This window comes from Prionailurus bengalensis, chromosome B1 (genome assembly GCF_016509475.1).
Source record: "Prionailurus bengalensis isolate Pbe53 chromosome B1, Fcat_Pben_1.1_paternal_pri, whole genome shotgun sequence".
NCBI lineage: Eukaryota > Metazoa > Chordata > Mammalia > Carnivora > Felidae > Prionailurus > Prionailurus bengalensis.
Genome location: NC_057344.1, coordinates 59098031 through 59125685, shown reverse-complemented (window position 1 = coordinate 59125685; position 27655 = coordinate 59098031). Strand labels below are relative to the sequence as shown.

Here is a 27655-nt window from a genome sequence, read left to right as displayed (position 1 = left end):
AAGGCAGTTTTCCATTAGTATAAATAAATACAGAATTATTTAAGATCAGTTAATAAGAAAGTAACATTTCTCAAGGGAAATAATTCAGAAGTTTTTCTAAGTAATTCAACAGAAGAAAATTGATAACCAAGAAAAATTTTGCACATGTGTACCAGGAAATATGTTCAAGGATGTTCAAAGCAGAAATCAAACCAAACTAAATAAATACTGACTGTCAGGAGAATAATTGTGGTATATACACACTACTATACAGTTATACTCAACTACTGAATGAATTTTAAAAAATAATGTTGAGGGGCGCCTGGGTGGCGCAGTCGGTTAAGCGTCCGACTTCAGCCAGGTCATGATCTCGCGGTCCGTGAGTTCGAGCCCCGCGTCAGGCTCTGGGCTGATGGCTCAGAGCCTGGAGCCTGTTTCCGATTCTGGGTCTCCCTCTCTCTCTGCCCCTCCCCCGTTCATGCTCTGTCTCTCTCTGTCCCAAAAATAAATAAACGTTGAAAAAAATTTAAAAAAAAAAATAATAATGTTGAATGAAAAAAACAAGTCCTAGTATAATTTTCATAATGCTCAAAAACAAACAAGAATAATATATTGTGTAGGTACATATACATAAGTGGAAAAAATTATTTTAAAACAACCACAGTAATGATAAATCCACAATTCAGGATAATGGCAACCTCTAGGAGAAGGCAGGAAAAAAAAAGGTTAGGACAGAGGTTGACAAACAACAGCTCACAGGCTAAATCCAACCTACTACCTATTTCTGTATGGTCCATAACCTAAGAATGGTTTTTCATATTATTAAATGGTGGAAAAAAATGAAAAGAAGAATATTTCTTGACCACACATAAATTACAAGAAATTCAAATTTCACTGTTCATAAATAAAGTTTTACTGGAGTTCAGCCACACTCATTCATTTACACAGTGTTGACGGTTACTTTTGTGCTACAATGAAGAGTTTGTAGTTATGACAGAGACCTTATGGCTAATAAAGCCTAAAGTATTTATTATCTGGCCCTTTATAGAAAAACATTTGCCAATACCTAGATTAGAAAGCAGCATACGGACTGAAATTAGTAGTGCTGTACCTCCTAAGCGTAGTATTTTGCTTCATAATTTACACATCTATTCTTTCCTATGTACCAAACATTATATTTTAGAAGGATAAAAAGAGAATAATTTTTAAAGAACTGAAAAAAATATTTTAAAATCAACAACTTAGTACTGAAGAACTAACCTGATATTAGGATAGTGTTTAACAAGAATCAGCAAACTCTAATACCCAGGTTACATCTAAGTTGCTGCCTGATTTTGTAAATATAGTTTTACTAAAACAGCACCACACTCGTTTGTTTTGTAGGACACCATATGCACTGCAAAGTCCGAAGTATCTACTACCTGCCCTTTTACAGAAAAGCTTTGCCTACCCTTGCTCTACAAAATTACCATGTCTAAAAGTTTACCTAAATTAAAGCAAATACTAATATGAGATTTTAAAAAGGAGCAAAAAGCATAGTCAAAGAGCTGAAAGCACAATCTCCAAAGTCACAAGCACTGGGCTTGTATCCTGCCTCTGAACATACTACATGATGTTAGGCAGAGTACTAAGGACTGTGAGCTGGTTTCAAAACCTGTAACTTGGTAGTGATAATTCCTACTCCAAAGAATTATTGTCAGAATTAGATTCTCAGTTACTTTACTTTTTATTCATACTGTTTACATACAGGACAACAAACTATTTGGCTGAAAGTCTTCCTTGTTAGTTTCCCTAACCTTTGAAAATTTCAGTTTTTGAAAATTTCAGTGACCTAAACAGGGAAAACTTTGAATACATACACAAACATATAAAATTATTTTTAAATCCAGTTTCTTTAAATTTCAATTCAACCTAAAACTAATTTGTGTTCCAAAGGCTTATTCATAAGTCAGGAGACTTTAATTTCATTTTGCCATAGAAACAATGTTATAATTCATTATGATTTCCCAAAGCACTTAATGAAATATACTCAGCAAATAATTTACAGTTTCCCAATTACAAAAGATTAATTTTTAAGACTCAGAACTTAATCCTGTTTAGATTTGTCTATTTATAATGTGATTTGTAAATGTATTACCTAATACATATCAGGTTTGAGACCTAAATCTGTTACAACCTCTTTAAAATTGCTTCTCTTCATCAGCAAAATGGAGATTTTTATGAGTGATTTTAAGGATAAACCACAATGTAAATGTATATACATTTTCAAACTATACAAATAATGAATATTAACACTTATTAATAAATAATACTGCCTTAAATCACTGGTTAATTTTTTTTCCTGAAGAGTCAGTGATTACAAATATTCATTTTTGTACTATGTTCTAGGTATAGTTATATAAAGATGTCAGCAGTTACAATGTTGAATTGAGAAACAAAATGTTTCACCGTCCCAAAATATGCATTAATGACCACTATAAAGTTAGTTCCCACATATTATTCCATCCTCACCTAACACCAGTTCCTATTCACATTCATCACATTAAGGTCCTTGCTGATCAATCTCTCCCTGACTGTTGGATGGTATACAAAGTGAATGACAAAGGAAATTGCAAATTTTGCCAAATATAAAGGATTTCATAAAGATGATGATAGTAATATTATAAAATTATTCAAATCAGATGCAAAATCATCTATAAATATGACAGGATTAGATAAGTTAAGTGAATAAAGAAAATTGCAAAGAATTACAATGTTGATTCCTCAAAATATTTTGGGTATTAAAAAATTAAGAAATCATCTTTGGAAAACTGCCAGTCTCTGCCATTTCTGAAAAAATGGTTCTTTTTTATATTACAGTTATAAAAGTAGAACATGTAAAATTATGAAGTGAAGGTGTACCATCTTTCATCAATTCTAATATGAATATTTTTAACATTCTAACATTTTTTAAATGGGGGTCATCTCACAGTCCATGGCATCTTACAATCTGTTATAAACTTATCAACTTTCGGCCAGACATCAGTTGTAACATAAATGTTATATCTGAGTGATGTCTAAATTTTGTTAGTTCTTTCTTGGCGTCATAATCCGACAACTATAATTCCTTGAAGTTTAGATATAAAATATCATTTATGAGCTTGCTCAAGAGGAAACATGACCCCCCCTAGTTGTTGAAAACCTCTCATTGATTCCTTTTGATAAGAGCAAGAAAATGCTAGCAATAAAACTGGTAGACTGGTGTTGACTTGAGAGAAAATCCAAGAGATAAAACTGAAGTACTCTTTTAAGAAATGCTGAAGTTTCAATGCACTTGGTGTTACAGAGAATAATATTATTTGAGAAAATATGAACATCAATGGCCCTGATTTAAGAAAGTAATGACTGGAAAGGTATATTATGAATGTGAAGTAGATTTAGGAATGAATGTCTTTATCAATTTATTTCATTCATATTTTCCTTTTTATGGATTCACAAGAATGATATAATCAAAAATGTAAATTCAAAAGTTAATTCAGCAAATATAAAATAAAAAATGAAGTGACAAAAAAGCAATGTATCAGTTAAATTGGCAACAGTTTTTCTCTTTGAGTCAGATGTAAAATAACAATATGACTTACAGTTGTATCTTGGATTTGATAAAATGCATACTATATTCATTACACAATTCTGTCAAATATTATAATCCTCCTCAAATTAATTACTTTCAAATTAATACAGACTTGCAAATATAACCAAAATTCTGATAAAAATATAAAACAAAATAATTTTTAAACTGCATTTTTCAAGGTAAAACCCCCATCAAACCTCTTTTTCACTCTTTACTACAAAATGTGGATCTCTATTTTAGTTAGGTCTACTTTAAAGTGATCTTTTTCAATACCAACAATGCTGGGCTAAGGAGAGTCTCCTACAGGAGACAGGGTTGCTCAGAGACAGCACGTAACATTATGAATGAGTGTTCCCAAAGACTTTTGATTGTGTTTTCAGAGTAGACTCTGAACTCCTTGAGTTATCTACCATACTCCTCTCCCACTCTTCTTCCCAATCCTAATTATTAGAGCTGATAAACTCTTCCCTATGGTGACAATACAATGTCTGTACTCTGAAGTTCCTATGAAGATAAACGAAGGTCAAAAAATCAGCAAGTTTTCTGTAAGCTACATAACACGCTGTATATAATAATTATTATGTCTATAGTTAATCACCATTCCCCTCACAGTAGGAAACCAATTTACTCTTCCCCACTGAATCTCTCCCTCATCCTCTGCAGTAGTGCCCAAGCAAACAAGGCAAAAAAAAAAAAAAAAGTACCATGAACTCTCTTGTCAAGAAGATAAGGAAAATGCGATTTCAGGCAAAAACTAGAAACAGCACTTTCTGAGAACTGCAAATAGTGCAGTATTGCTGAAGTTTAAGGGATGAAGAAAGTAAGAGAGAGAGGAAAATCAAGAACAGTAAGAAAGCCTAAGGATGGAAGCTTTCAGCTAAGCTAAAGTGGTTTTAATCTACTCTCCAAGCAATAAAGAACCACTGAATAACTTCAAGCAAATGAGCAATGCATTCAGTTTTGCTTTAGAAAGATTACTGGCAGCTCAAGTAAAAGATGCATTAGAAAGATCCAAGATTAGAAGTAAAGAGATGGAAAGAATAGCAAGTGACAAGAATTTCAACAAGGGCAGAAATAAAAATAGAAAAGAAGAGAACACAAGATATTCAGAAGGTAGAAAACATGGGATTTGGTCACTGATTGGATATGAGCTAGATAGGCAGTGACAGACAGAAGATTCTGAAAGAGCACTTGAATTCCCAGCCATTCAAATCAAAACCTCAAAGTCAAACCATCTTTGATGGTGATTCTTTACAGTAAGATGGGTAATACAGAAAGGGAAGTATGTGAAGATAATTAAACAAGTTTAGTTTTGAAAATGTTAAGAAAGAAGGAATGGAAAGCCCAGTTCTGGGTAAGATGTTAGAAACACATGCTACCCCTCTTCTCCCACTGAAAAGAACTATAAAATCTGGACACAACAGTTGAGGACTCTGAAAAGTAAATAGAAGGAGGTAAATTAGAGAACACCAGAACTCAAAGTACCACCAAGCACATGGTGAGTTATCATTTTTTTAAAACAATATTTCTTCTGGCTTAAATCTAACTTGGCCAAAAACCTGGAATTAAGCACTCTGGTAATGACAGGTAGAGAAGAAAATTTCTAGGTCTAGCTTACGAACTGCAGAGGGAACTCTTTGGAAAACTTGAGAAGGGAGAAAATCTCCCACTTTTTTTTTCTTTATCTCTCCTTTTTTAAACTTTCTCATGTGCTGTAGCTCCCAGGAAAGCTCACCACTGTGGTGGCAGCTGAGACAGAAAAAGGAGCTTACAAGAAGCAAAACTCTAAGGGAGGGGAACCTTTGTCTCCTAAGACACTGACGTGCCAAAAAGGTAGAGCCTAGACAGGAAGGTTATACCAAGAAGACTGAAAAGTGGAGCCCCAGGGAAAGGAAAACATCAAGTTGATGGCAAACTGGGTGGAACTCAGGAAAATGACCTCATAAGTTGTTTATAAAATCCTGGGCTCACTGGTAACCTGTGTATGTATGGATATAATCCTGTTCTATACACCAAAGACTTTGAAAATAGAGCTAACGGCCAGACCTCTACGCAGATCTCAGGCAGACCACACTGGGCAGTATACATGCAGACACATATGAAGGGCACTATAAGACATTGAGAAAAAAAAGTCTAACTAGAACTGCAGAAAAGTAGGTACTTGTAGCCTGGGCCTTATAGGTCAACTGTCTACTAAAACAAAAGCAATCAACAATCTCTGTATGATTTAAACAAAATTCAAAATCTATACTATGACATCCCAAATGTTCAGATATAGTCCAAAATTAATCAGCGCATGAAGAACCACAAAAAAAAATTTCAATTTACTTGGGAATATGCAATTAACATATTATTTAAATGACATTAAACATTAATTATTATTATAATTATATCACTACTATGTTACATAATAAAATTATATTATAATATTAATATAATTATCTGACAAAAACTTTAAAGACACTATTATAAAAGTGCTTGAAAAGTAATCATGAACAGTGGTGAAAAAAGATTAAAATAGGAAGTGTTAGCGAAGAATAAAATGATATAAAGAAATAAAGGAAACCAGGGATGCCTGGGTGGCTCAGTCGGTTGAGCATCTGACTTTGGTTCAGGTCATGATCTTACAGTTCATGGGTTCAAGTCCCACATCGGGCTTGCTGCTGTCACAGAGCCCACTTCGGATCCTTGTTTCCCTCTTTCTCTGCTCCTTCCCCGCTCATTTTCTCTCTCTCTCTCTCTCTCTCTCTCTCTCTCTCTTGCTCTCTCAAAAATAAACATTAAAAAAAAGTTACAAAGAAAATCAAATGGAAACACAAGAAATGAAACATACAATCACCAAAATAAAACATTCAGTAGATGGATCAAATAAGCATAATGATGATGAAAGGGGCAAGAGTAAGAAAACCTGAAAAGGGAATAGAAATTATCCAATCTAAATAAAAGAAAAGAAACTGGAGGGGCCCCTGGGTAGCTCAGCTGGTTGAGGCCCAAGTCTTGATTTCAGCTGAAGTCATGATCTCACAGTCATGATATCAAGCCCCATATAGGGCGCTCTGCTGAGCAAAGAGCCTGCTTGGGATTCGCTCTCTCCTTCTCCCTCTGCTCCCCACTCTCTAAAAAGAAAAAAAAAAAAAAAAAAGGAAAGAAACTGGCAAAAATTGAACAGAGCTTCACAAACCCATGGAACTAGAACAAAGATCTAACATTCATGTGATCAGAGAACCAGAGAAGAGATTCAGTACTAAAAAAAATATCTGAAGAAATAATGGCTCCAAAATGGCATAAGGCATGAATCTACAATTCCAAGAAACCAAGCAAACTAACAACAGAATAAACCTAAAGAAATCCATGCCAGAGACAACTTAACTACACTGCTAAAACTAAAGACAAGCAAAAACAAAACAAAACAAAAACAAAAAACAAACAAACAAAAAACCACAAAATTTTGAAGCATCAAGAGAAAAATAAGACATTACTTACAGGAGGAAAATAATTTGAGTAGGTGAGGATTTCTCATTAAAAACTATGGAGGACCAAAAGAAGACAGGTGACATTTTTTTAAATGATAAAAAAATGAAATGTAACCCAAAATACTACATCCAGTGAAAATATTGCTTCCAAATAAAGATGAAATAAAAATGAGGATTTATAGCTAACAGGCCTGATCTAAAAGAACTGCTAAAGGAATTTCTAGAGACAAATGACTTAAGAAAAGCTGGAACATTACGAATGAAGGAAAAGCAAAAGAAATAGTAAATATTTGTGTAAATGTAACAAAGTATTCCTGTCTGCTTGAGTTCTGAAATATATTTAAAGTTGCAAGCAAATATTATAACGTTGCTTGGTAGGGATGTAAATGCACCTAAATATAACAGATAAGACAACTATAGCATAAAACGCAAAAGCGTAAAGGGACCTTTATGGTGGAAGGATCTCTACATTCCAAGTAGTAGTAAAATGCTGTTTATTATGAAAAGTAAAGTATGCTTTTAATTCCCTTTAGCAACCACTGAAAGGATAAATGAAAAATACAGCCAAAATCAGAAGAGATTAACTGAAATGAAGTAATAAAAAGTGTTCAAATAACCTAAAGTTGGCAAGAATTTGGAAAGAGAAACAAAAAGAGAGAACAAACAGAAAATTAATAAAGTGTGGGGCACCTGGCTGGCTCAGTTGGATGAATGTCCGACTTTGGCTCAGGTGATGATCTCGCAGTTCGTGAATTCAAGTCCCCCACTGGGCTTGCTCTTCTCAGCATATAGCCTACTTTGGATCTTCTGTCCCCCTCCCTCTGTCCCTTCCCCACTTGCGCTCTCTGTCTCAAAAATCAATAAAACATTTTTAAAAATTACAAAAAAAATGTCATGCATAAATCTAAACATATCAATAATTATATTAAATGCCATTAAACATAATAATATAATTCAATTACATTAAACACACTGATTAAAAATAGGAATTGTTAGAATGGACTTAAAAAAGTTCACAAACCAACTACAGATTCACTACAAAAATCTTACCAAATCAGTCATTACAGGTAGTTTAAAAAGATGAAACTAGATGTACGATGCAAACGCTAATCAAAAGAAACTAGAATGGTTATACTAATATCAAAGAAAGTAAACTTCAGAGCAAAAATAATTAACAAGAATGTGGCACATGGACTCTAAGGTAGCCTCCATAAACCTTGCTTCATGAGGTTGACACCCCTGTGTAATCCCCTCCCTCTGAGCGTGGGGAGAATCTGTAATTTGCTTCCAACCAATAAAATATGACAAAAATAGTCATAATTACCAAAAACTAGAAACGACCCAAATGCTCAACGGGTGAATAGACAAACAAACGTAGCACATCCATATGATGGAATATTACTTACCAACAAAAAAGATAAAGCTAGATATAGGCAAAAACTTGGATGAATATCATTAAAATAAATGAAGCCAACTGCAAAGGCTATATGCTGTTATATATGTGTGTACACATCCATACAAAATAAGATATTCTTAAAAAGACAAAACTATAGTAATGGAGAATAGATCAGTGGCTGCCAAGATGGGGGGTACAGACTATATTAAGAATAACACAAGGGGGCGCCTGGGTGGCTCAGTCGGTTGAGCGTCCGACTTCAGCTCAGGTCACGATCTCACAGTTCGTGAGTTCGAGCCCCGCGTCAGGCTCTGGGCTGATGGCTCAGAGCCTGGAGCCTGCTTCCGATTCTGTGTCTCCCTCTCTCCCTGCCCCTCCCCCATTCATGCTCTGTCTCTGTCTCAAAAATAAATAAACATAAAAAAAAAAAGAATAACACGAGAATTTCTGGGGTGAAAGAGTTGTTCTATGTTCTGACTGTGGTGGTAGTTACATGAATTTATACATGTGTTAAAATTCAAACTAGTGGAAAAGAAAAATAAAGTTAATCTTACTCTAAGATAATTTTTAAAATAAAATAAGTTCTTAAAAACAGGATGCTGATGCAACACCGAGGAAATGATTCCAGAGGCAGCTAGAGAGAAGTTAGGAGAGGTGTCTGAATAACTGGTACAGATATTGAAATCATCAGCCCCTGATTAAATAATATGTGGGAGCACCCCAGGATATTATTTACAGAAAGAAAATAACCAAGGAGAGAACCCCAGAGAATATCAGCATTTAAAGACTGAGAAGAATCCTATAGAAGATATTTAGAAATAGTAATCAGAGAAGTAACGGATAAATAAAGAGAATATGGTATCACAGAAGCCAAGGAGCAAATACCGAAGTAGTCATGAGATCAAACATCGCAGAATGGTCAAGTTTCAAGATGATTTTGTCATAATAAGCTGTGGACTTGAATGGAAAATTGAATAGTAGGTAAGCAGTAAGAGACAACAGGTTCTTCATTAATTTGAAGTGCCTGGCTATAAAGAGGAAGAGGAGGACAGGATGATGACTACGTAGAAATGTGAGGAACACAAATATATTTGTAGGCTAGGGAGGGTTACCAATAAATAAGGAACATTCAGAAAAGAGAGTCTGAAATAACTGATGGTTAGATAAGGAAGGTCCTTAAGTAAACAGATGAAAGTGTGAGCTCTAAAGTCAGACTACAGAAATTTAAATACTTATTCTATCATTTAGTAGCTATAAAACCTGAGCTAGTTCATTTTTCTTTATGCCTCAATAGGATATAAACTGGCAATGTAACAGGATCTACCCCAGAGCACTGTTGTGAGATTAGAGTTAATATAAGAACGTAGAACCACACCTAACATAAAGTACCCAATAAATGAGATATTAATAATTATTAGAATTAAAATTATCAAACAGGATGGAACGGGAAAGACGACTTTTGAACAGAGGAAATTCTATCCTTTCCTGAGACTAAAGAAAACAAAGAAAGATTTGGTACAATTACAAATAAATTTATAACTTTGGAGGCAGAAAATATGAGGAAATGTGGGACTCTTAAGCGTAATTTTCTCTATGAAATAATGATTATCCTCATAGAAAGATAGATAAGGGACAAAAATATAGAGGAAAATTTCCACTGTGGACAATGGGAGAGGCTGCTGACCATGAAGATATAAAAGGATTGCTAGCAGGATTCAGCAGCTTGGCTGAAACCAGAGACCAAAAATTGACCTGACATTAATCACTGTAGCTTTAATTTCCTCCAGCAACGTTCAGAAGCTTGAATGTAAAATAGTCACTAGCTAAGTAACACATAGTAAGGAGGGATATGTCAACTCAGAAAGGAGGGCTCCCTAAGGACAGGCCAGTCAATTACACAGGTATGCATATAAGTCTGTGAACTTAATTTGCACATTATTCCAACAAGTTTAAAGGCATCTCTTTTGGAAACTACACAAATGTCCATCAACTGAGGTATAAATAAACAAATTATGGTACATCCACACAATGGAATATGACTCAACATGGAATAAAAAAAGAACAAACTACTGATACACATCAGCCTCAAAAAAAAACCATATATAACTGATAATTTTGTATACAAGTTTTATTTATTTTTTTTAATTTTTTTTTCAACGTTTATTTTTGGGACAGAGAGAGACAGAGCATGAATGGGGGAGGGGCAGAGAGAGAGGGAGACAAAGAATCGGAAACAGGCTCCAGGCTCCGAGCCATCAGCCCAGAGCCCGACGCGGGGCTCGAACTCACGGACCGCGAGATCGTGACCTGGCTGAAGTCGGACGCTTAACCGACTGCGCCACCCAGGCGCCCCTACAAGTTTTATTTTTAAAACTTTTTATTTAAGTAATCTCTACACCCAATGTGGAGCTCGAACTCCTGACCCTGAGATTGAGAGTGACATACTCTTGCCACTGAGCTAGCCAAGTGCCCCCTACATAAAATTTTTAAAAAGACAAAAGTATAGTGACAGGAGGTACATCAGTGGTTTCCTATAGCTTCTGGTAGACTGACTGCAAACCCTCCCCCAAGTTTTATTGAGATATAAGTGCCAATTAATATTGTACTAATTTAAGGTGTACAACATAATGACTTGATATATATACATACATACATATGAAAAATAATTATTACAGTAAGTTTAGTTAACGTGAATCATCTTACACAGTTACAAATTTTGTTTTTCTTATGGTGAGATGATAAAACTTAAGTGATGCTGGAATAGTGCTATACCATGATTGTGGCAGTAGTAATATGACTATATGCATTTCCCAATACTCACTGTGATATACATTCAAAAGTGGTGAATTTCATTGTATTTAAATTATATCTTAATAAAACCTAGTTTTAAAAAGTTCTTTATTTGAAGACCTGAGTATAAAGTTCTATCAAGCATGTTGATAAAGACAGCATTTAAAAGGAGCTTCCTTCACCTAGCTTAGTCTACTGTCCCAAGATATAATCTCTAAAATAACAGACAAAGAAGAGTATGGTAGGCAGAATTTTAGAAGCTCTAAAGTTTTTCTTTTTTTTTTTAATTAAGCTTTTATTATTTTTCAGGAAGGAAGGCAGGGAGGGAGGGAGGGAAAGAGAGAGAGAGAGAAGCTCCAAGGTTTCTTATTAATTCCTTGCTGCTCCAAAAGACTCACAAATGCTACATAATCCCCAGGACTTTATATAGGATGGGTTTTATCTCCATGATTGGGTTATGTTAAATGAGATGACTGACATTAAAATAGAGACATTACCTTAAAAAAAATTTTTTTTTTTAAAGTGGGGCGCCTGGGTGGCTCAGTCAGTTAAGCTCAGGTCATGACCTCACAGTCAGTGAGTTCGAGCCCTTCACTGGGCTCTGTACTGACAGCTCAGAGTCAGGAGCCTACTTCAGATTTTGTGTCTCCTCCTCTCTCTGCCTGTCCCTCACTCATGCTTTGTCTCTCAAAAATGAATAAACATTATAAATAAATGAATAAATAAATAAATGACATTATGCAGTGAGCCTGACCAAATCACATGAGCCATTTATTTATTTATTTATTTATTTGTTTGTTTAAATATTTATTCACTGACAGGAGATACTCGTGAGCTATTTATTTCTTTAAAATTCAACTATAGTTGACACACAATATTAGTTTCAGGTGTATACAGAGTGATTCAGCATTTATGTACATTACAAAATGATCCCCCAGTAAGTCTAGTTATCATCTGTCACTATACAACTTATTACAACATAACTGACTATATTCCCTATGCTATACTTTACATCCCCATCACTTCTTATTTTATAACTGGAAGTCTATACCACTTAATCCCCTTCACCTATTTTGCCCATTCTCTCACTCTTTGCCCCTCTGGCAATCACCAATTTGTTTTCTGTATTTATGAGTCTGTTTCTATTTTGTTTTGTTTGTTCATGTATTTTGTTTTTTAGATTTCATAAGTGAAATCATACAGTATATTGTCGTTCTCTGACTTATTTCACTTAGCATAACATCTTCTAGGTTCACCCATGTTGTCCCATATGGGAAGATTCATTGTTTTTCATGGCTAAGTAATATTCTTGTGTGTGTGTGTGTGTGTGTGTGTGTGTGTGTGTACACACTATATCAATGGACACTTAGGTTGCTTCAATATCTTGGGTATTGTAAATAATGCTGCAATGAACATAGGGGCATATATCTTCTTGAATTATTCTTTTTGTTTATTTTGGGTAAATAACTAGAAATGGAATTGCTAAGCCAGCTGGTATTTCTATTTTTAATTTTATGAGGAACTTCCATACTATTTTCCACAGTGGCTGCACCAATTCACATTACAACAGTGCACAAGGGGCCCCTTTCCTCCACATCCTCACCAACACTTGCTATTTCATATCTTTTTGGTACTAGGCATTTTTCTTGACAGGTGTGAGGTGATATCACATGAGCTCTTTAAAATCAGAATTTTCTCGGGGCGCCTGGGTGGCGCAGTCAGTTAAGCGTCCGACTTCAGCCAGGTCACGATCTCGCGGTCCGGGAGTTCGAGCCCCGCGTCGGGCTCTGGGCTGATGGCTCGGAGCCTGGAGCCTGTTTCCGATTCTGTGTCTCCCTCTCTCTCTGCCCCTCCCCCGTTCATGCTCTGTCTCTCTCTGTCCCAAAAAATAAATAAATAAATAAATAAATAAACGTTAAAAAAAAAATAAAATCAGAATTTTCTCAAGCTGGCTGCAGAAGTGGCAGTCAGGAATTTGAAACATGAGAGGGGTTTGATGCACAAGAAGTCATCTGTTGCTGAGATGAAGGGGGCCACATGGCAAAGACCTGACAGTGGTCTCTTAGAATTATTGATCCCTTCTCAAAAGCTAGTCAAACAATGAAGATTTCAGTACTATAGCAGCAAGAAAGTGAATTCTACCAACACTCTAAGCAGTGAAGAATGTCTTACCCTACTTGAGCCTCAGATGAGGACACAGCTGGCTGACACCATGATTTTAGCTTTACGAGACCATAAGCAGAGGATCCAGTTAAAACATGCCAGATTTTTTACCCACAGAAACTGTAATAAATCTGTGTTGCTTTAAGCCACTAAGTTTATGATAATTTCTTACACAGCAGCAGAAAACTAACAGAGAGAGACCAATTTTAAATAGTATCTCTATCTCATCATAAAAAAGTTCCAATTTCAAACTTAACATCTATGAAGACTCCCCACAGTTAATTTCAGCTCTCACTTCTACTCACTGCCTCACATTACTAGTGTATGTATTCTTATTCAATATTAAGATTATAAATTACTCTAGAGACAAACTATGTCTGATGAAGCTTTAATTAAGCAACGTTTACTTAATTAACCTACTACCTCCAAAGTGTTTAACAAACTGCCTTGTTGTTAAATTAGCAGATAGAAAAAAAACTTAATATATAATGCACACACCCAACTAAAAAAAAAAAAACATTTTTTACTCTTATCTGCATCCTTCTAAGGTAAAGTTTTATGTATACATTTAGCCATCAAGGGAATGAAGAAATTCTATATAGAGTAACAAAGTGAATCTTGAAAGATCATATAAAAATCCCTGTCAAAATGCACTGCTGATCTCTAAGTTTTTTTTAAGTTTTTTAAAAATTAAAACAAAAATACTAAATTCTGATTGCAAGATGGCAAAATGACTCTATAGCTTCCCTTCTTGCAAAATCCTACAATAAAGTTGTTGTTTTAAGTGAATAGACATCAGTGCTCAAAAACCAGCAAAACTCTTAGTAGTCCCAAGAACAGAAGGAATCCAGAGATAAAGAAAAGTCCAGAAAATCAGTTTTAAGTGAGAAACTTCATTAGCAAAAGCATGTCAGAAAGAATACTACCACAGAAGGTGTGAGCAACATGAAGAATGCCCTAAGACTTTCTGGAAGCTAAGAATATGAAAAGGTCTAGGAAAAGACAGTGGTTACAGTAAGAGTATTACTTCCATCGTATTATTCATCTCCAAAAGCCAGAAAGCACAGTTAGTTACCTTCAGATAGGAGTGATCAGAGAGGGCTTAGAGGTAAAGGTCAGGCCAATCCTCTGGGTGGCTGGTTATAATGAAGAAGAATGAGAGTCTCCTGAGCCCAGAAAATAAACTGCCAAGGTATTTGTCTGCAGAATATCAATATGTCCCATCCATTCTCTACTCTCACTGAAAACTACACAGAAGACAGTAGCAACTCTCCCATCTCACCAGGGGGCCACTCAAAGGTAAGGAGCAATAAAAGATACTCCCAAATATGAACACAGTGTTGTGAACACCAAACATCTGATGAATGCTGACACTGAAATAGAGAGGTTAAAAACAGAAGAAACCAAGGTAAGAAGGCCAATAGCACACTAAAAAAAAAAAAAAAAAAAAAAAAGACTAATCAATGACTATAGTATTATCAGAAAAATGAGAATATAATTAACGAGATTTAGGGGAAAACAAATTAGAATTCATGGACATGAAAATATAAGTTTCTAAATGAAAAGAAATTCATTAGATGGGCTGAACAGCAGAGTAGACAAAACAAAAGAATATGTTAGTGAGCTGAAATTTAAGCCTAGGAATACTTCTAAAACACAATAATAAGAGAGAAAGGGATAAAAAGGATAAAAAAGAAACACAGAAAAAGGGACCTTTGAGGAAAGTTCCAAGCTAACCATCTAATATGAGTTCTCTTAAAGAGAAAAAGGAGAAGAAGCAGTATTTGAAGAAATGGGGCCAAATTAGTTCTAGACTTAAGGCTGTTCTGGACCTGCCTAGCAGATTTTAAAAGCAAGCCTTGAAAGACTCAAATCATTTCTAAGTAGCTTAACTGCATCCTAGAATAAAGCCCCAACATATTTAAATACAAAGAAATCCAAGATAAAATACACAATGCTGGGCATCTAATCACAAATTACCGGGTGTATGAAAAAGCAGGAAAAGAAGATTCCAATGAGGATAAAAATCAATCAAAAATGACAAAAATAACAGAATTATTACAAAAGGTCATTAAAACATCTATTATAACTATGTTCAAATTTTTATTTTTAATGTTTATTTTGAGAGAGAGAGCACAAGAGGGGAAGGAACAGAGAGAGAGGGAGATGCAGAATCCAAAGCAGGCTCCAGGCTCCAAGCTGTCGTGAACTCGTGAACTGTCGTGAACAGGTTCATGAACTCATGAACCTCGAGATCATGACTTGAGCCAAACTCGGACGCTCAACCAACTGAGTCACCCAGGCACCTCTAACTATGTTCAAATTTAAGAATGTAGAGAAAAGCATAAATACTATAGGGAGAGACGCAGAAAGTATAGAAATGACCCAAATAAACTGTAAATTAAAAAATACAAGATGAAAAAAATTTCTGAGATGAAAAAATACAATGTCTAGGTGGGATTAATAGATTAGACAAAGCAGAAGAAAATATTAATGAACCTGAAGGCTGAAGGTATAGAAATAAAAACTATCAAAAATGAAAAGTAGAAAAAAGAGTGAAAAAAAATGAACAGAGGGATGTGGAGAGAACATCACACAGTCTAGTGGATGGGTAATGAGAATCCTGGAATCAAAGAGAGGGAACAGAAAAAAAGTTTTGAATAAATAATACATAAAATTTTTCCAAATTTGATGAAAATTATAAATTTGCAGATCCAAGAAGCTCAAAGAATCCCAACAAAATAAACATGAAGAAAACTACACCAAACTATATTGTAATCAAAGTGCTTCTAGTGGGGATGCCTGGGTGGCTCAGTCGGTTAAGGGTCCTACTTTAGCTCAGGTCATGATCTTGTAGTTCACTGAGTTCGAGTCCCGCATTGGGCTCTCTGCTCTGAGCACAGAGCCCACTTCAGATCCTCTGTCCCTCTCCTTCTGCCCTTTCCCCACTCATGCTGTGTCTCTCAAAAATAAAAAAATAAACATTAAAAAAAATTGCTTCCAGTGATAAAATGTTAAAAGTCAGTGGAGAAAAAAGATACATTACATATACAGGAAAAAGATAAGAATGACAGCAAACTTCTTGTCAGAAACAGACATGCCAGAAGATAACTGGAGAATCATCTTTAAAGTACTGAAAGAAAAAATTTTCAACCTATATTATACTCACCAAAAATATTTCTCAAAAATGAAGGCAAAATATTTTTTTCAGACATACAAATGGTAATCAAATTCACCAAATAACCACCACTACAAATTATTCAAGCAAAAGGACAAAATAAAGGCATTTCCCAACAAATCTTGGGAAGTTTCTGTCCAAGAGAATTACCAGAGAATATTCTCCACCATAAAGACAAACAAAGTGAGAGCAGAATAGAATATAAGGAACAGTGATGAGGAAAGAAGTACATAAATCTTGATAAGTCTAATAATTGTTTTAAAATATTTCAAATTAAAATCTGTAACTATAATTCCAGATGCTATTAACTTTGGAGATATGGGGTAAGAAAAAACACAGGAGGTTCTCTTCTACTATCTACAGGAGGGATACAAGCACAAATTAATTCCAAAATCAAAAAACAAACTCATGTGTTAAAAATATAAAGGGTAACCATTAAAACATCTAAGTATCTTTCAATGACATTGCAAAGAAAAAAACTGCTAAAATTTGAAATAACTACATTAATTAACTCACATCAATACCAGTTAGGATCTACTCTAAGTTATAAATCTAATCAAAATATACTACCATATCACTGACTTATTTCCTAGGTTAGCAGGATGCCTCATGGTGTGGTGAGCTGATAGAAACAATCATCAGTTATTCTGTGGACAAAAGGTCAAAAGGCATTTGTATACCTCTACAAGTCAAAACTATTAAGTTTTATGTACTAAAATGATTATCTAAAAACCATTAATATCTTCTTGGATATGTGACTTAATTTAGTTAGCTGGAATAATTGGAGGTTTTAATATACTTTTGCTTCTAATGTGCTTTTGAAAAGATATGTAGTTATATTTATCTAAAGGTTTCCCATTTTTCTTCTACAATTCTTTGCTACCTAAAAGTATTTAAAACCAAAAGCATGTATGAAAAAACAAAGGCAGCAATGTAAAAACTCATTTGTTTTAATATAAATATCTGGGTTGCTATGTCTACTTCTACCCTTTTTAAAGCAAAGATAGAGCTGTAAACTTACTCCTAATTAAGCAAACCATCAACAGAATTTCACCTTGGTATAAAGGATAAGGCAGAAGAGAAGTTAAGATATGTCACAACTTTTTATTCAGTAAATGTTTAAATGTTTGTAAAGAAATATAATTCATTTATACCTACCTTGTTCCAGAACTTCACTCTGAATATTAATATGCTCAAAATCTCAAAAAAAAAGAAAAATCATACCATATGCCCTTCAGCTCGAGCTTTATTTTGCCGTGCTTCCCGTTTTCGCTGTAGGAACTCTTCCACTTGTTTAGCTCTTTCCACAGCTAGTTGCCCTTTTTGCCTAAGTAATTCGGACAAATAGCAAAATCAGAAATTCTGAACATTAAATACTTCAAAAAGTTAAAAATTAGACTTATTCAAAATGTTTTCTTTGTTGCAGAATATGAAGACTGATGTGAAATAAAACCTTCTTAATGAAGAAATAGCTACATATATATTAGTATTCACTACCTAAATCACGTTCTTTACTATTCTTTTATTTGTTTTGTTTTTGAGAGAGAGAATACATGCACGCGTGACTGTGAATTAAGTAAGGGGCAGAGAGAGAGGCAAAGAGAATCTTAAGTAGACTCCATGCCCACACAGAGCCTGACACGGGGCTCCATCTCACAACTGTAAGATCATGACCTGAGCGGAAATCAAGAGTGGGATACTAAACCAACGGAGCAACCCAGGTGCCCCTTTCTTTACTACTTATTTTAAAATTGTTTTTTAAGATCATTTGAGAGAGAGTGCAAGTTGGGGAGGGGCAGAGAGGCAGGGAAGAGAGAATCCCAAAGAGGCTCCGTGCTGCCAACACAGAGTCCAATCTGGGACTCGAACTCACAAAACTGTGAAATCATGACCTGAGCAGAAACCAGGAGCAGCCAACTGAATAAAGCCACCCAGGTGCCCCGTTCTTTACTATTTTAAATAAAAGTGAAATCTATTCTACTACTCCAAATCTTGCCAAGGTTTCTCTTATATTTATTTATTCTACATATAAAATTATTTTAGATTATACTTCATTATAGAAGAATCTCAATATTTTCCAGTAGTTAAGCTTTTTTCAGAATTCTGTATCAAATATACCTAAAAACCTTCTTTCAACAATATTGAAGTAAAATTAAAGCAGCATAGCAGCAATTTCAAAAATGAAAGGAATAAAAAGTTTGTGTGAGCTTTCAAAGACAAAAAGCAATGTCTGAATTCCTTGAATATTAAAAAGTAAAATGGATACGTTATATTACTGTATCTTTCTCTGACAATTATTAAAGAATGTAAACGTGTTAAGCTTAGGCTACAAATAAAAACTACAAGTAACAACCATTTATTGAACATCTAATATACGTTGTGCCTGTTATTCTGTACCTAATATATACAGTGCCTTTTACATATTATGCCTGTTGTATATTTTGAGAAATAGAAAAATGAATAAAACCCAGCTCCAATAATCAGAGAACACATAGCATAGTATCAATTGCAGTTAATTTTGGAGGTGAGTCAGAAAGATGAGCAAGTGGACTGGCTGTGCCTCTACTCAAATTTTGGCTACTAAGGCACACAAACTTCCTACAGCCTTTCTTCAAGACCATAACTAAGTTATGCTCTGAAAAATACAGGAAATAATGCAGTTTCTGTCTTCCAATAGGTTTAAACACTTTCTGATTCCCATCACTGGAATTTTATAGGATTAGATAATCTCCATAGCTGGTTAAGAGCCTTTTATTATGACTATCAGGTATGTGTAGGTAGCTAACTCTTAATCTAGTGTCACATCATCAAATTCAGAAATGTACTTTACATAACTCCTGGTAGATTGAGTAGATTAAGAATAATGAATGAGAGAAGGGGGCCAAGATGGTGGAACAAAATGGAAGGCTTTTTTTGCATCTCTCTTCCCTGAAATGCAGCCAGACCAACACTAAACTATCCTGCACACCTAGAAAACTGATTGAGGATTAACACAACAAGCTGCACAACTTGAACCACAGAACTCAGCAGGTATGCAGCATGGAGAGGTGAACTGGGGGAGAGAGAAGCTGTGGAGGGAAGGGAGCTGTCTTTGCTTGTGGAGAAAGGACAGAGACGGGGGGAAGAGTATGGGAAAAGCATCCCCCCAACAAAAGCAGTTGGAGAGAAAGAGGAAGAGTGGAAACAGCTGCAAGGGACTGAACAAAACAGGGAGAAAGGAGAAAGGAGAGAGGAGAGGGTTTAAATTCCATTAACACTCTCTAAACAGGGGAGCACAGAGTCTAAAACACCACAGCTCGATACCTGGCAGTGCTCTCGTAGGAAGGGTGAATCCCCAGGAGCAAAGAGAGAAGTCCCAGGGGTCCTCAGGTAACACAGGGAGAGGTGGTTCCCCTGATGAAACAACATTTGGTAGATGCTGTGTGCACATCCGACAGGAAAGAGTCCCAACAGACCCCAGAGATCAGCCACATTCACTGATTTTGGAACAAGGACGTTGGGTTGAAGCCTGGCACCAGATGTGTTGTGATTTGCCATAATCCCTGAAATGCTGCTGCCACATGATCACAGGAACTTTTACTGGAGCAGGCTAGTGCCCGGCTTCAGTCTCTGAATATTGGCAGTAGCACGGTTGCATGAATGTTCCTTGGTGCAGCTGGCATCTGGCCATTGCTGGGCAAGACCCACCCCCAGAGGGTCTGAGTAGGTCAAGGCCACAGTCCCTCAGAAGTAAAGTGTTGGTAAACACAGCCCCATCTGAGATAAAACTCAGGAGGGAGGTGCCACCTGGCAGCTTGATGGTTTGGTCACGGACAGTGTAGAAATGGGGAGTGGACAGAAGCCAGAGACAAAGGAGGGGTGCTGGTTGAGGGCAGCACAGACTTCTGAAACTAGACACTGGGTACCTGGGTGACACCATTTTCACTCCTCCCACGCATGAACATACACACCTACATGCGCCACAACAATCCACCCCAGTAAGCTAAGCAGTGCCATCTAGTGGAGAATGGAGCCATTAAACTAAGCCTCCCCACACCCCGAACTGGGCCAACCACAAGTCTTGAAGAACACCATAAGTCTCTCTACCTGCTTAGTTTATGGACTGTAAAGTGCTTCACAGTTTGACTCCTAGGGGAAACTGTATGTAATTTCAATCGTATCTCATTCTGTTCACCGGTCCACCTATTCAATTTTTGTTTCCTTTTTCTTTCTTTATTCTTGAATAAAGACAGAAAAAAAATTAATTCTTTTTTCCATTTTAACGTAAAAAGATTGTTCTTTAAATATTTTCTGCTGTATTTTTCACTTTTTTGTAAATTTTTAAAACTATTTTATTGTCATCATCTCCTTTTATTCTATTTTACTGTATTCATTTTCTCAAATTTTCTAATGTTTTCCTTTTTTCTCCTTTTTTTTCTTTTCATTCCCTTTTTTCTCTATTCTATCAAGCTTCTTTCAACAACCAGACCAAAACACACCCAGGATCTGGCATCCTTTATTTGATTTTTTGTGTGTTGTTTTTAATTTTTTAATTTTTATTTTTTTTACTTTATTAATTCCTTTTCTTCCTTCAAAATGACAAAACAAAGGAATTCACCCCAAAAGAAAGAACAGGAAGAAATAACAGCCAGGTACTTAGTCAACACAGACACAAGCAAGATAGAATTTAGAATTTAGAATCTGAACAAGAATTTAGAATCACAATCGTAAGAATACTAGCTGGGGTTGAAAATAGATTAGAATCCCTTTCTGTGGAGGTAAAAGAAGTAAAAGCTAGTCGGGATGAAAGCAAAAATGCTATAACTGAGCTGTTCTCAAATGTATGCAGTGGCGGCAATAACGGATGAAGCAGTGCAGCAAATCAGCAATATAAAGGACAAACTTATGGAGAATAATGAAGCAGAAAAAAAGAGGGAGACTAAGGCAAAAGAGCAGGATATAAGAATTAGATAACTTAGTGACTCACTAAAAAGGAATTAACATCAGAATCATAGGGGTCTCAAACCTGTGTGAGCAAATCAGAGCAGAAAATTTTCCTAACCTGGGAAAAGACACAGACATCAAAATCCAAGAAGCACAGAGGATTCCCAATAGATTCAACAAAAACCAACCATCAACAAGGCGTATCATAGTCAAATTCACCAAATACTCAGGCAAGGAAAGATTCATGAAAGCAGCAAGGGAAAAAAAAAGTCCTTAACCTACAAGGGAAGACAGATCAGGTTTGCAGCAGACCTATCCATAGAAACTTGGCAGGCCAGAAAGGAGTGGCAGGATATATTCAGTGTGCTGAATTGGAAAAATATGCAACCAAGAATTCTTTATCCAGCAAGACTGTCATTAAAAATAGGAGAGATAAAAAGTTTCCCAGACAAACAAAAACTAAAGGAGTTCATGACCACTAAACCAGCCCTGTAAGAAATTTTAAGGGGGACTCTCTGAGGGAAGAAAAGATTAAAAAACAAAAAAAATAGACCAAAAGCGACAAAGACGAGAAAGGACCAGAGAACAACAACAGAAACTCCAACTCTACAGGCAATATAATGGCAATAAATTTATATTTTTCAATACTCACTCAAAACATCAATGGACTAACCACTCCAATCAAAAGACACAGAGTAATAGAAATGGATAAGAAAACAAGATCCATCTAAATGCTGTTTACAAGAGACCCATTTTAAACTTAAAGACACCTTCAGATTAAAAGTAAGGGGATGGAGAACCATCCATCATGTTAATGGACGTCAAGAGAAAGCCGGAGTAGCCAACTTATATCAGACAATATAGATTTTAAAATAAACACTATAACAAGAGATGAAGAAGGGCCGTATATCATAATTAAGGGGTCTATTCACCAAGAAGATCTAATAATTATAAACAGTTATGCTCCAAACATGAGAGCACCCAAATATATAAATCATTTAATCACAAACATAAAGAAACTCATTGATAACACCATAATAGTAGGGGACGTCAACACCCCACTTACAACAATGGACAGATCATCTAAACAGAAAATCAACAAGGAAACAATAGCTTTGAATGATACACTGGACCAGATGGACTTAACAGATATATTCAGAACATTTCATCCTAAAGCAGCAGAATACACATTCTTCTCGAGTGCACATGGAACATTCTCCAGAATAGATCATATACTGGGACAAAAATCAGCCCTCAATAAGTAAAAAAAGATCAAGATCATACCGTGCATATTTTCAGACCACAACACCATGAAACTCAAAATCCACCATAAAAAATTTTTGGAAAAATAACAAATACATGGAGACTAAAGAACATCCTATTCAAGAATGAATGGGCTAACCAAGAAGTTAAAAAGGAAATTAAAAAGTACAAGGAAGCCAATGAAAATGATAAGACTGCAACCCAAAACCTCTGGGATGCAGCAAAGGAGTCATAAGAGGGAAGAATATAGCAATCCAGGCCTTACTAAAGAAGGACGAAAGGTCTCAGATACACAACCCAACCTTCCACCTTACAGAGATGGAAAAAAGAAAAAATAAATTACAAAACCAGCAGAAGACAGGAAATAATAAATATTAGATAAGAAATCAATGCTACTGAACCTCCCCCCCCCCAAAAAACCCCCAGTAAAACAGATCAATGAAACCAGGAGCTGTTTCTTTGAAAGAATTAACAAAATTGATAAACCCCTCACCAGTTTTATCAAAAAGAAAAAGGAAAGGACCCAAATACATAAAATCAAGAATGAAACAGGAGAGATCATAGGGGCGCCTGGGTGGCGCAGTCGGTTAAGCATCCGACTTCAGCCAGGTCACGATCTCGCCCCGTGAGTTCGAGCCCCGCGTCAGGCTCTGGGCTGATGGCTCAGAGCCTGGAGCCTGTTTCCGATTCTGTGTCTCCCTCTCTCTCTGCCCCTCCCCCGTTCATGCTCTGTCTCTCTCTGTCCCAAAAATAAATAAATGTTGAAAAAAAAAATTAATTAAAAAGAAACAGGAGAGATCACAACCAACACAGCAGAAATACAAATAATAAAATTGGCAATAAAAATTGCTTATAATAATAAGCAATTATATGCCAATAAAATAGGCAATCTGGAAGAAATGGACAAATTCCTAGAAACATATACACTAGTGAAACAGAACATCTGAACAGACCCATAACCAGTAAAGAAACAGAATTAGTAATCAAAAATCTCCCAAAAAACAAGAGTCCAAGGTCAGATGGCTTTCCAGGGGAATTCTACCAAACATTTAAGGAAGAGTTAACACCTATTCTCTTGAAGCTGTTCCAAAAAATAGAAATGGAAGGAAAACTTCCAAACTCTTTCCATGAAGCCAGCATTACCTTTATTCCAAAACAAGACGAAGACCCCACCCCACTAAAAAGGAAAACTACGGACAAATTTCCCTGATGAACACGGATGCAAAAAATCCTCAACAAGATACTAGTCAACCGATCCAACAATACATTAAAAAAATTATTTACCATGACCAAGTGGGATTTATACCTGGGATGCAGGACTGGCTCAATATCTGCAAAACAATCAATGTCTCACGTCGTATCAATAAAAGAAACGACAAGAACCACATGATCCTCTCAACAGATAAAGAGACAGCATTTGACAAAATACAGCATCCTTTCTTGATAAAAACCCTCAAGAAAATAGGGATACAAGGATCATACCTCAAGATCATAAAAGCCATATATGAAAGACCCAACACTAATATCATCCTCAATGGAGAAAAACTAAGAGCTTACCCCCTACAGTCAGGAACACGACAGGGATGTCCACTCTCACCACTGTTATTCAACATAGTATTGGAAGTCTTAGCCTCAGCAGTCAGACAACACAAAGGAATTAAAGGCACCCAGATCGGCCAGGAAGAAGTCAAACTTTCACACCTTGCAGAGGACATGATAGTCTATATGGAAAACCCAAAAGATTCTACCAAAAAACTGCTAGAACTGATCCATGAATTCAGCAAAGTCGCAGGATATAAAATCAATTCACAGAAATCAGTTGCATTCCTATATACCAATAATGAAACAACAGAAATAGAAATCAAGGAATCAATCCCATTTACGATTGCACCAAAACCCATAAAATACCTAGGAATAAACATAACCAAAGAGGGGAAAAATCTATCAAAAGCTTATGAAAGAATTTAAAGAACACAGAAAAAAATGGAAAAATATTCCATGCTCCTGGATTGGAAGAACAAACATTGTTAAAATGCCAATACTACCCAAAGGAATCTATTAATTCAATGCAATCCCTATCAAAATAACACTAGCATTCTTCACAGAGCAGAACAAACAACGCTAAAATTTGTATGGACCCAGAAAAGACCCCAAATAGCCAAAGCAATACTGAAAAAGACAACCAAAGCTGGAGACATCATAGACTCGGACTTCAAGATGTATTACTAAGGTTTAATCATCAAGACAGTATGGTGCTGGCAAAAAACAAACACTCAGATCAGTGGAACAGAATAGGGAACCCAGAAACAGACCCACAAACTTATGGCCAACTAATCTTTGACAAAGCAGGAAAGAGTACCCAATGGAATAAAGACAGTCTCTTCAGCAAATGGTGCTGGGAAAACTAGACAGCAACATGCAGAAGAATGAACTTGGACCACTTTCTTACACCATACACAAAAATAAACTCAAAATGGATGAAAGACCTAAATGTAAGACAGAAAGTCACCAATATCCTAGAAAAGAAAGCAGGCAAAAACGTCTCTGACCTCAGCCACAGTAACACTTGACATGTCTGTAGAGGCAAGGGAAACAAAAGCAAAAATGAACTATCAGGACCTCATCAAAATAAAAACCTTCTGCACAGTGAAGGAAACAATCAGCAAAACTAAAAGGCAACCAATGGAATGGGAGAAGATATTTGCAAATGACATATCACATAAAAGGTTGGTATCCAAAATCTATAAGGAACTTATCAAACTCAACATCCAAAAAACAAATGATCCAGTGAAGAAATGGGCAAGAGACATGAATAGACACTTCTCCAAAGAAGACATCCAGGTGGCTAATAGACAAATGAAAACATTTTCAACGTCACTCATCATCAAGGAAGTATAAATCAAAACCACCATGAAATACCACCTCACACCTGTCAGATTGGCCAACATTAACAACTCAGGCAATGACAGATGTTGGCGAGGATGCAAAGAAAGAGGATCTCTTTTGCACTGCCGATGGGAATGCAAACAGGTGTAGCCACTCTGGAAAACAGTATGGAGGTTCCTCAAAAAATTAAAAATAGAACTATCCTATGACCCAGCAACTGCACTACAAGGTATTTATCCAAGGGATACAGGTATGCTGTTTCAATGGGACACATGCACCCTAATATTTATAGTAGTGCTATCAACAATAGCCAAAGTATGGAAAGAGTCCAAATGTCCATTGACGGATGAATGGATAAAAAGAAGATGTGGTGTATATATACAATGGAGTATTACTCAGCAATCAAAAAGAATGAAATCTTGCCATTTGCAACTATGTGGATAGAACTGGAGGGTATTATGCTAAGCAAAATTTATCAGAGAAACACAAATATCATATGACTTCACTCATATAAGGAACTTAAGATACAAAACAGATGAACATAAGGGAAGGGAAGCAAAAAATAATATAAAAACAGGGAGGGGACAAAACATAAAAGACTCTTAAATATAGAGAACAAACAGAGGGTTCCTGGAGGGGTTTTGGGAGGGGGAATGAGCTAAATGGATAAGGGGCATTAAGAAAGACACTTGCTGGAATGAGCACTGATCCCCTATACATAGGGGATCAATCACTGGAATCTACTCCTGAAATCATTATTGCAGTGTATGCTAATTTGGATGTAAATTAAAAAATAAAAATAAAAAATACTAAAAAAAAAGAATAATGAATGAGAAATTTGTATATGCCTCTGTAGTACACATGTGCTATACTCTAGCCGTCATATTATACACTGTATAAGATTATTATCTAGTCTGGATGCAACATATCTCCTACATATATATGTCCAGGCAAGGCTTGATTCTAGTTGGCTATAGGCCCATTATACAAGGCTGGGTCCAACAAGGGAGGATAAACTTTAAGAGAATATGATACTCGGATGTGTGATATGAAACTGTATGTCTTCCAGGCTCTTTTGGGGAGTCCTGGACGCTTACACAACCACTTGCAATTAAGTAAAATTGCTGATCTCACTGCTATGTATCCTGACCACATCTCAAACCTTTGTAGAAGTAAAACATGTTTGATTTCCCATCCTAAGATACCATGTTCAATGTGTGTCAGTCTAAACCTGCAAATGACATATATTAATACTTAGAATTATTTTACTAAAACCTGATCCTATGTATAACAGTTTTGATTTACAGATTTTCATAGTACATATATAAAGTACTATCTGTTGTATTTATTTATATCATTTATAGGTTTTGCTTCTCGAATAATCTTTTCCTGAGCTGGCTTAAATAAGCAGGTTTACGTTATCATTGCTTCCATCACAAACTTACAACGTGCAGTAATTTTTGCTTAACATTATTTCTTTTTCCCTCTCATTTATTAAACAAATACTTATTGTCAACTATTTGCCAATATTATGTCGATCTTTGAAGATGTAAAGCTGTATAAAACAGAATTCCAGAAATGCGAGGTTGATTCGATATATACAAATCAGAGCAATAAACCTTATTAAAAGAATAACAAAAGACAAAAATTAGTTTAATTCATTCTATAGCCCCTCATAATGCTTAAAAACCTACAAAGTGTCTTAATTTTTCACATGCATTTCTGTGAATGCCAAAAGAAAAAGAAAAACCATACTCATATTCATATTCTTCTCTAAAATAATAAAACTATACTAAACTATGGACACAAACTATTTGTGCTAGACTCATGGAGATAAGTCAGAAATAGTCAATTTATTTAATAGTGATTTTCTTCATTAAACATTATTAAGAATTCAGAGACACTTACTGTTTTAGACAAATTAAACACTCTATCTTTTGAGTTCCAAAATTATACCGCCTAAAATAAGTAAAACAGTATTCTAGATTCACAGC

At 35.6% G+C, this 27655-nt stretch overlaps 1 protein-coding gene across 4 annotated transcripts in view; it reads right to left on the bottom strand.

The window, feature by feature from the left end:
- The window catches only part of NEK1 (NIMA related kinase 1), a 242131-nt gene that overhangs the window by 114798 nt on the left and 99678 nt on the right, over positions 1-27655 (bottom strand). For all 4 annotated transcript variants that reach the window (XM_043565808.1, XM_043565817.1, XM_043565825.1 and 1 more), the window contains exon 18: positions 17814-17916. In XM_043565808.1, the coding sequence (XP_043421743.1) occupies positions 17814-17916 (103 nt within the window). The remainder of the gene's footprint in view (positions 1-17813; positions 17917-27655) is intronic.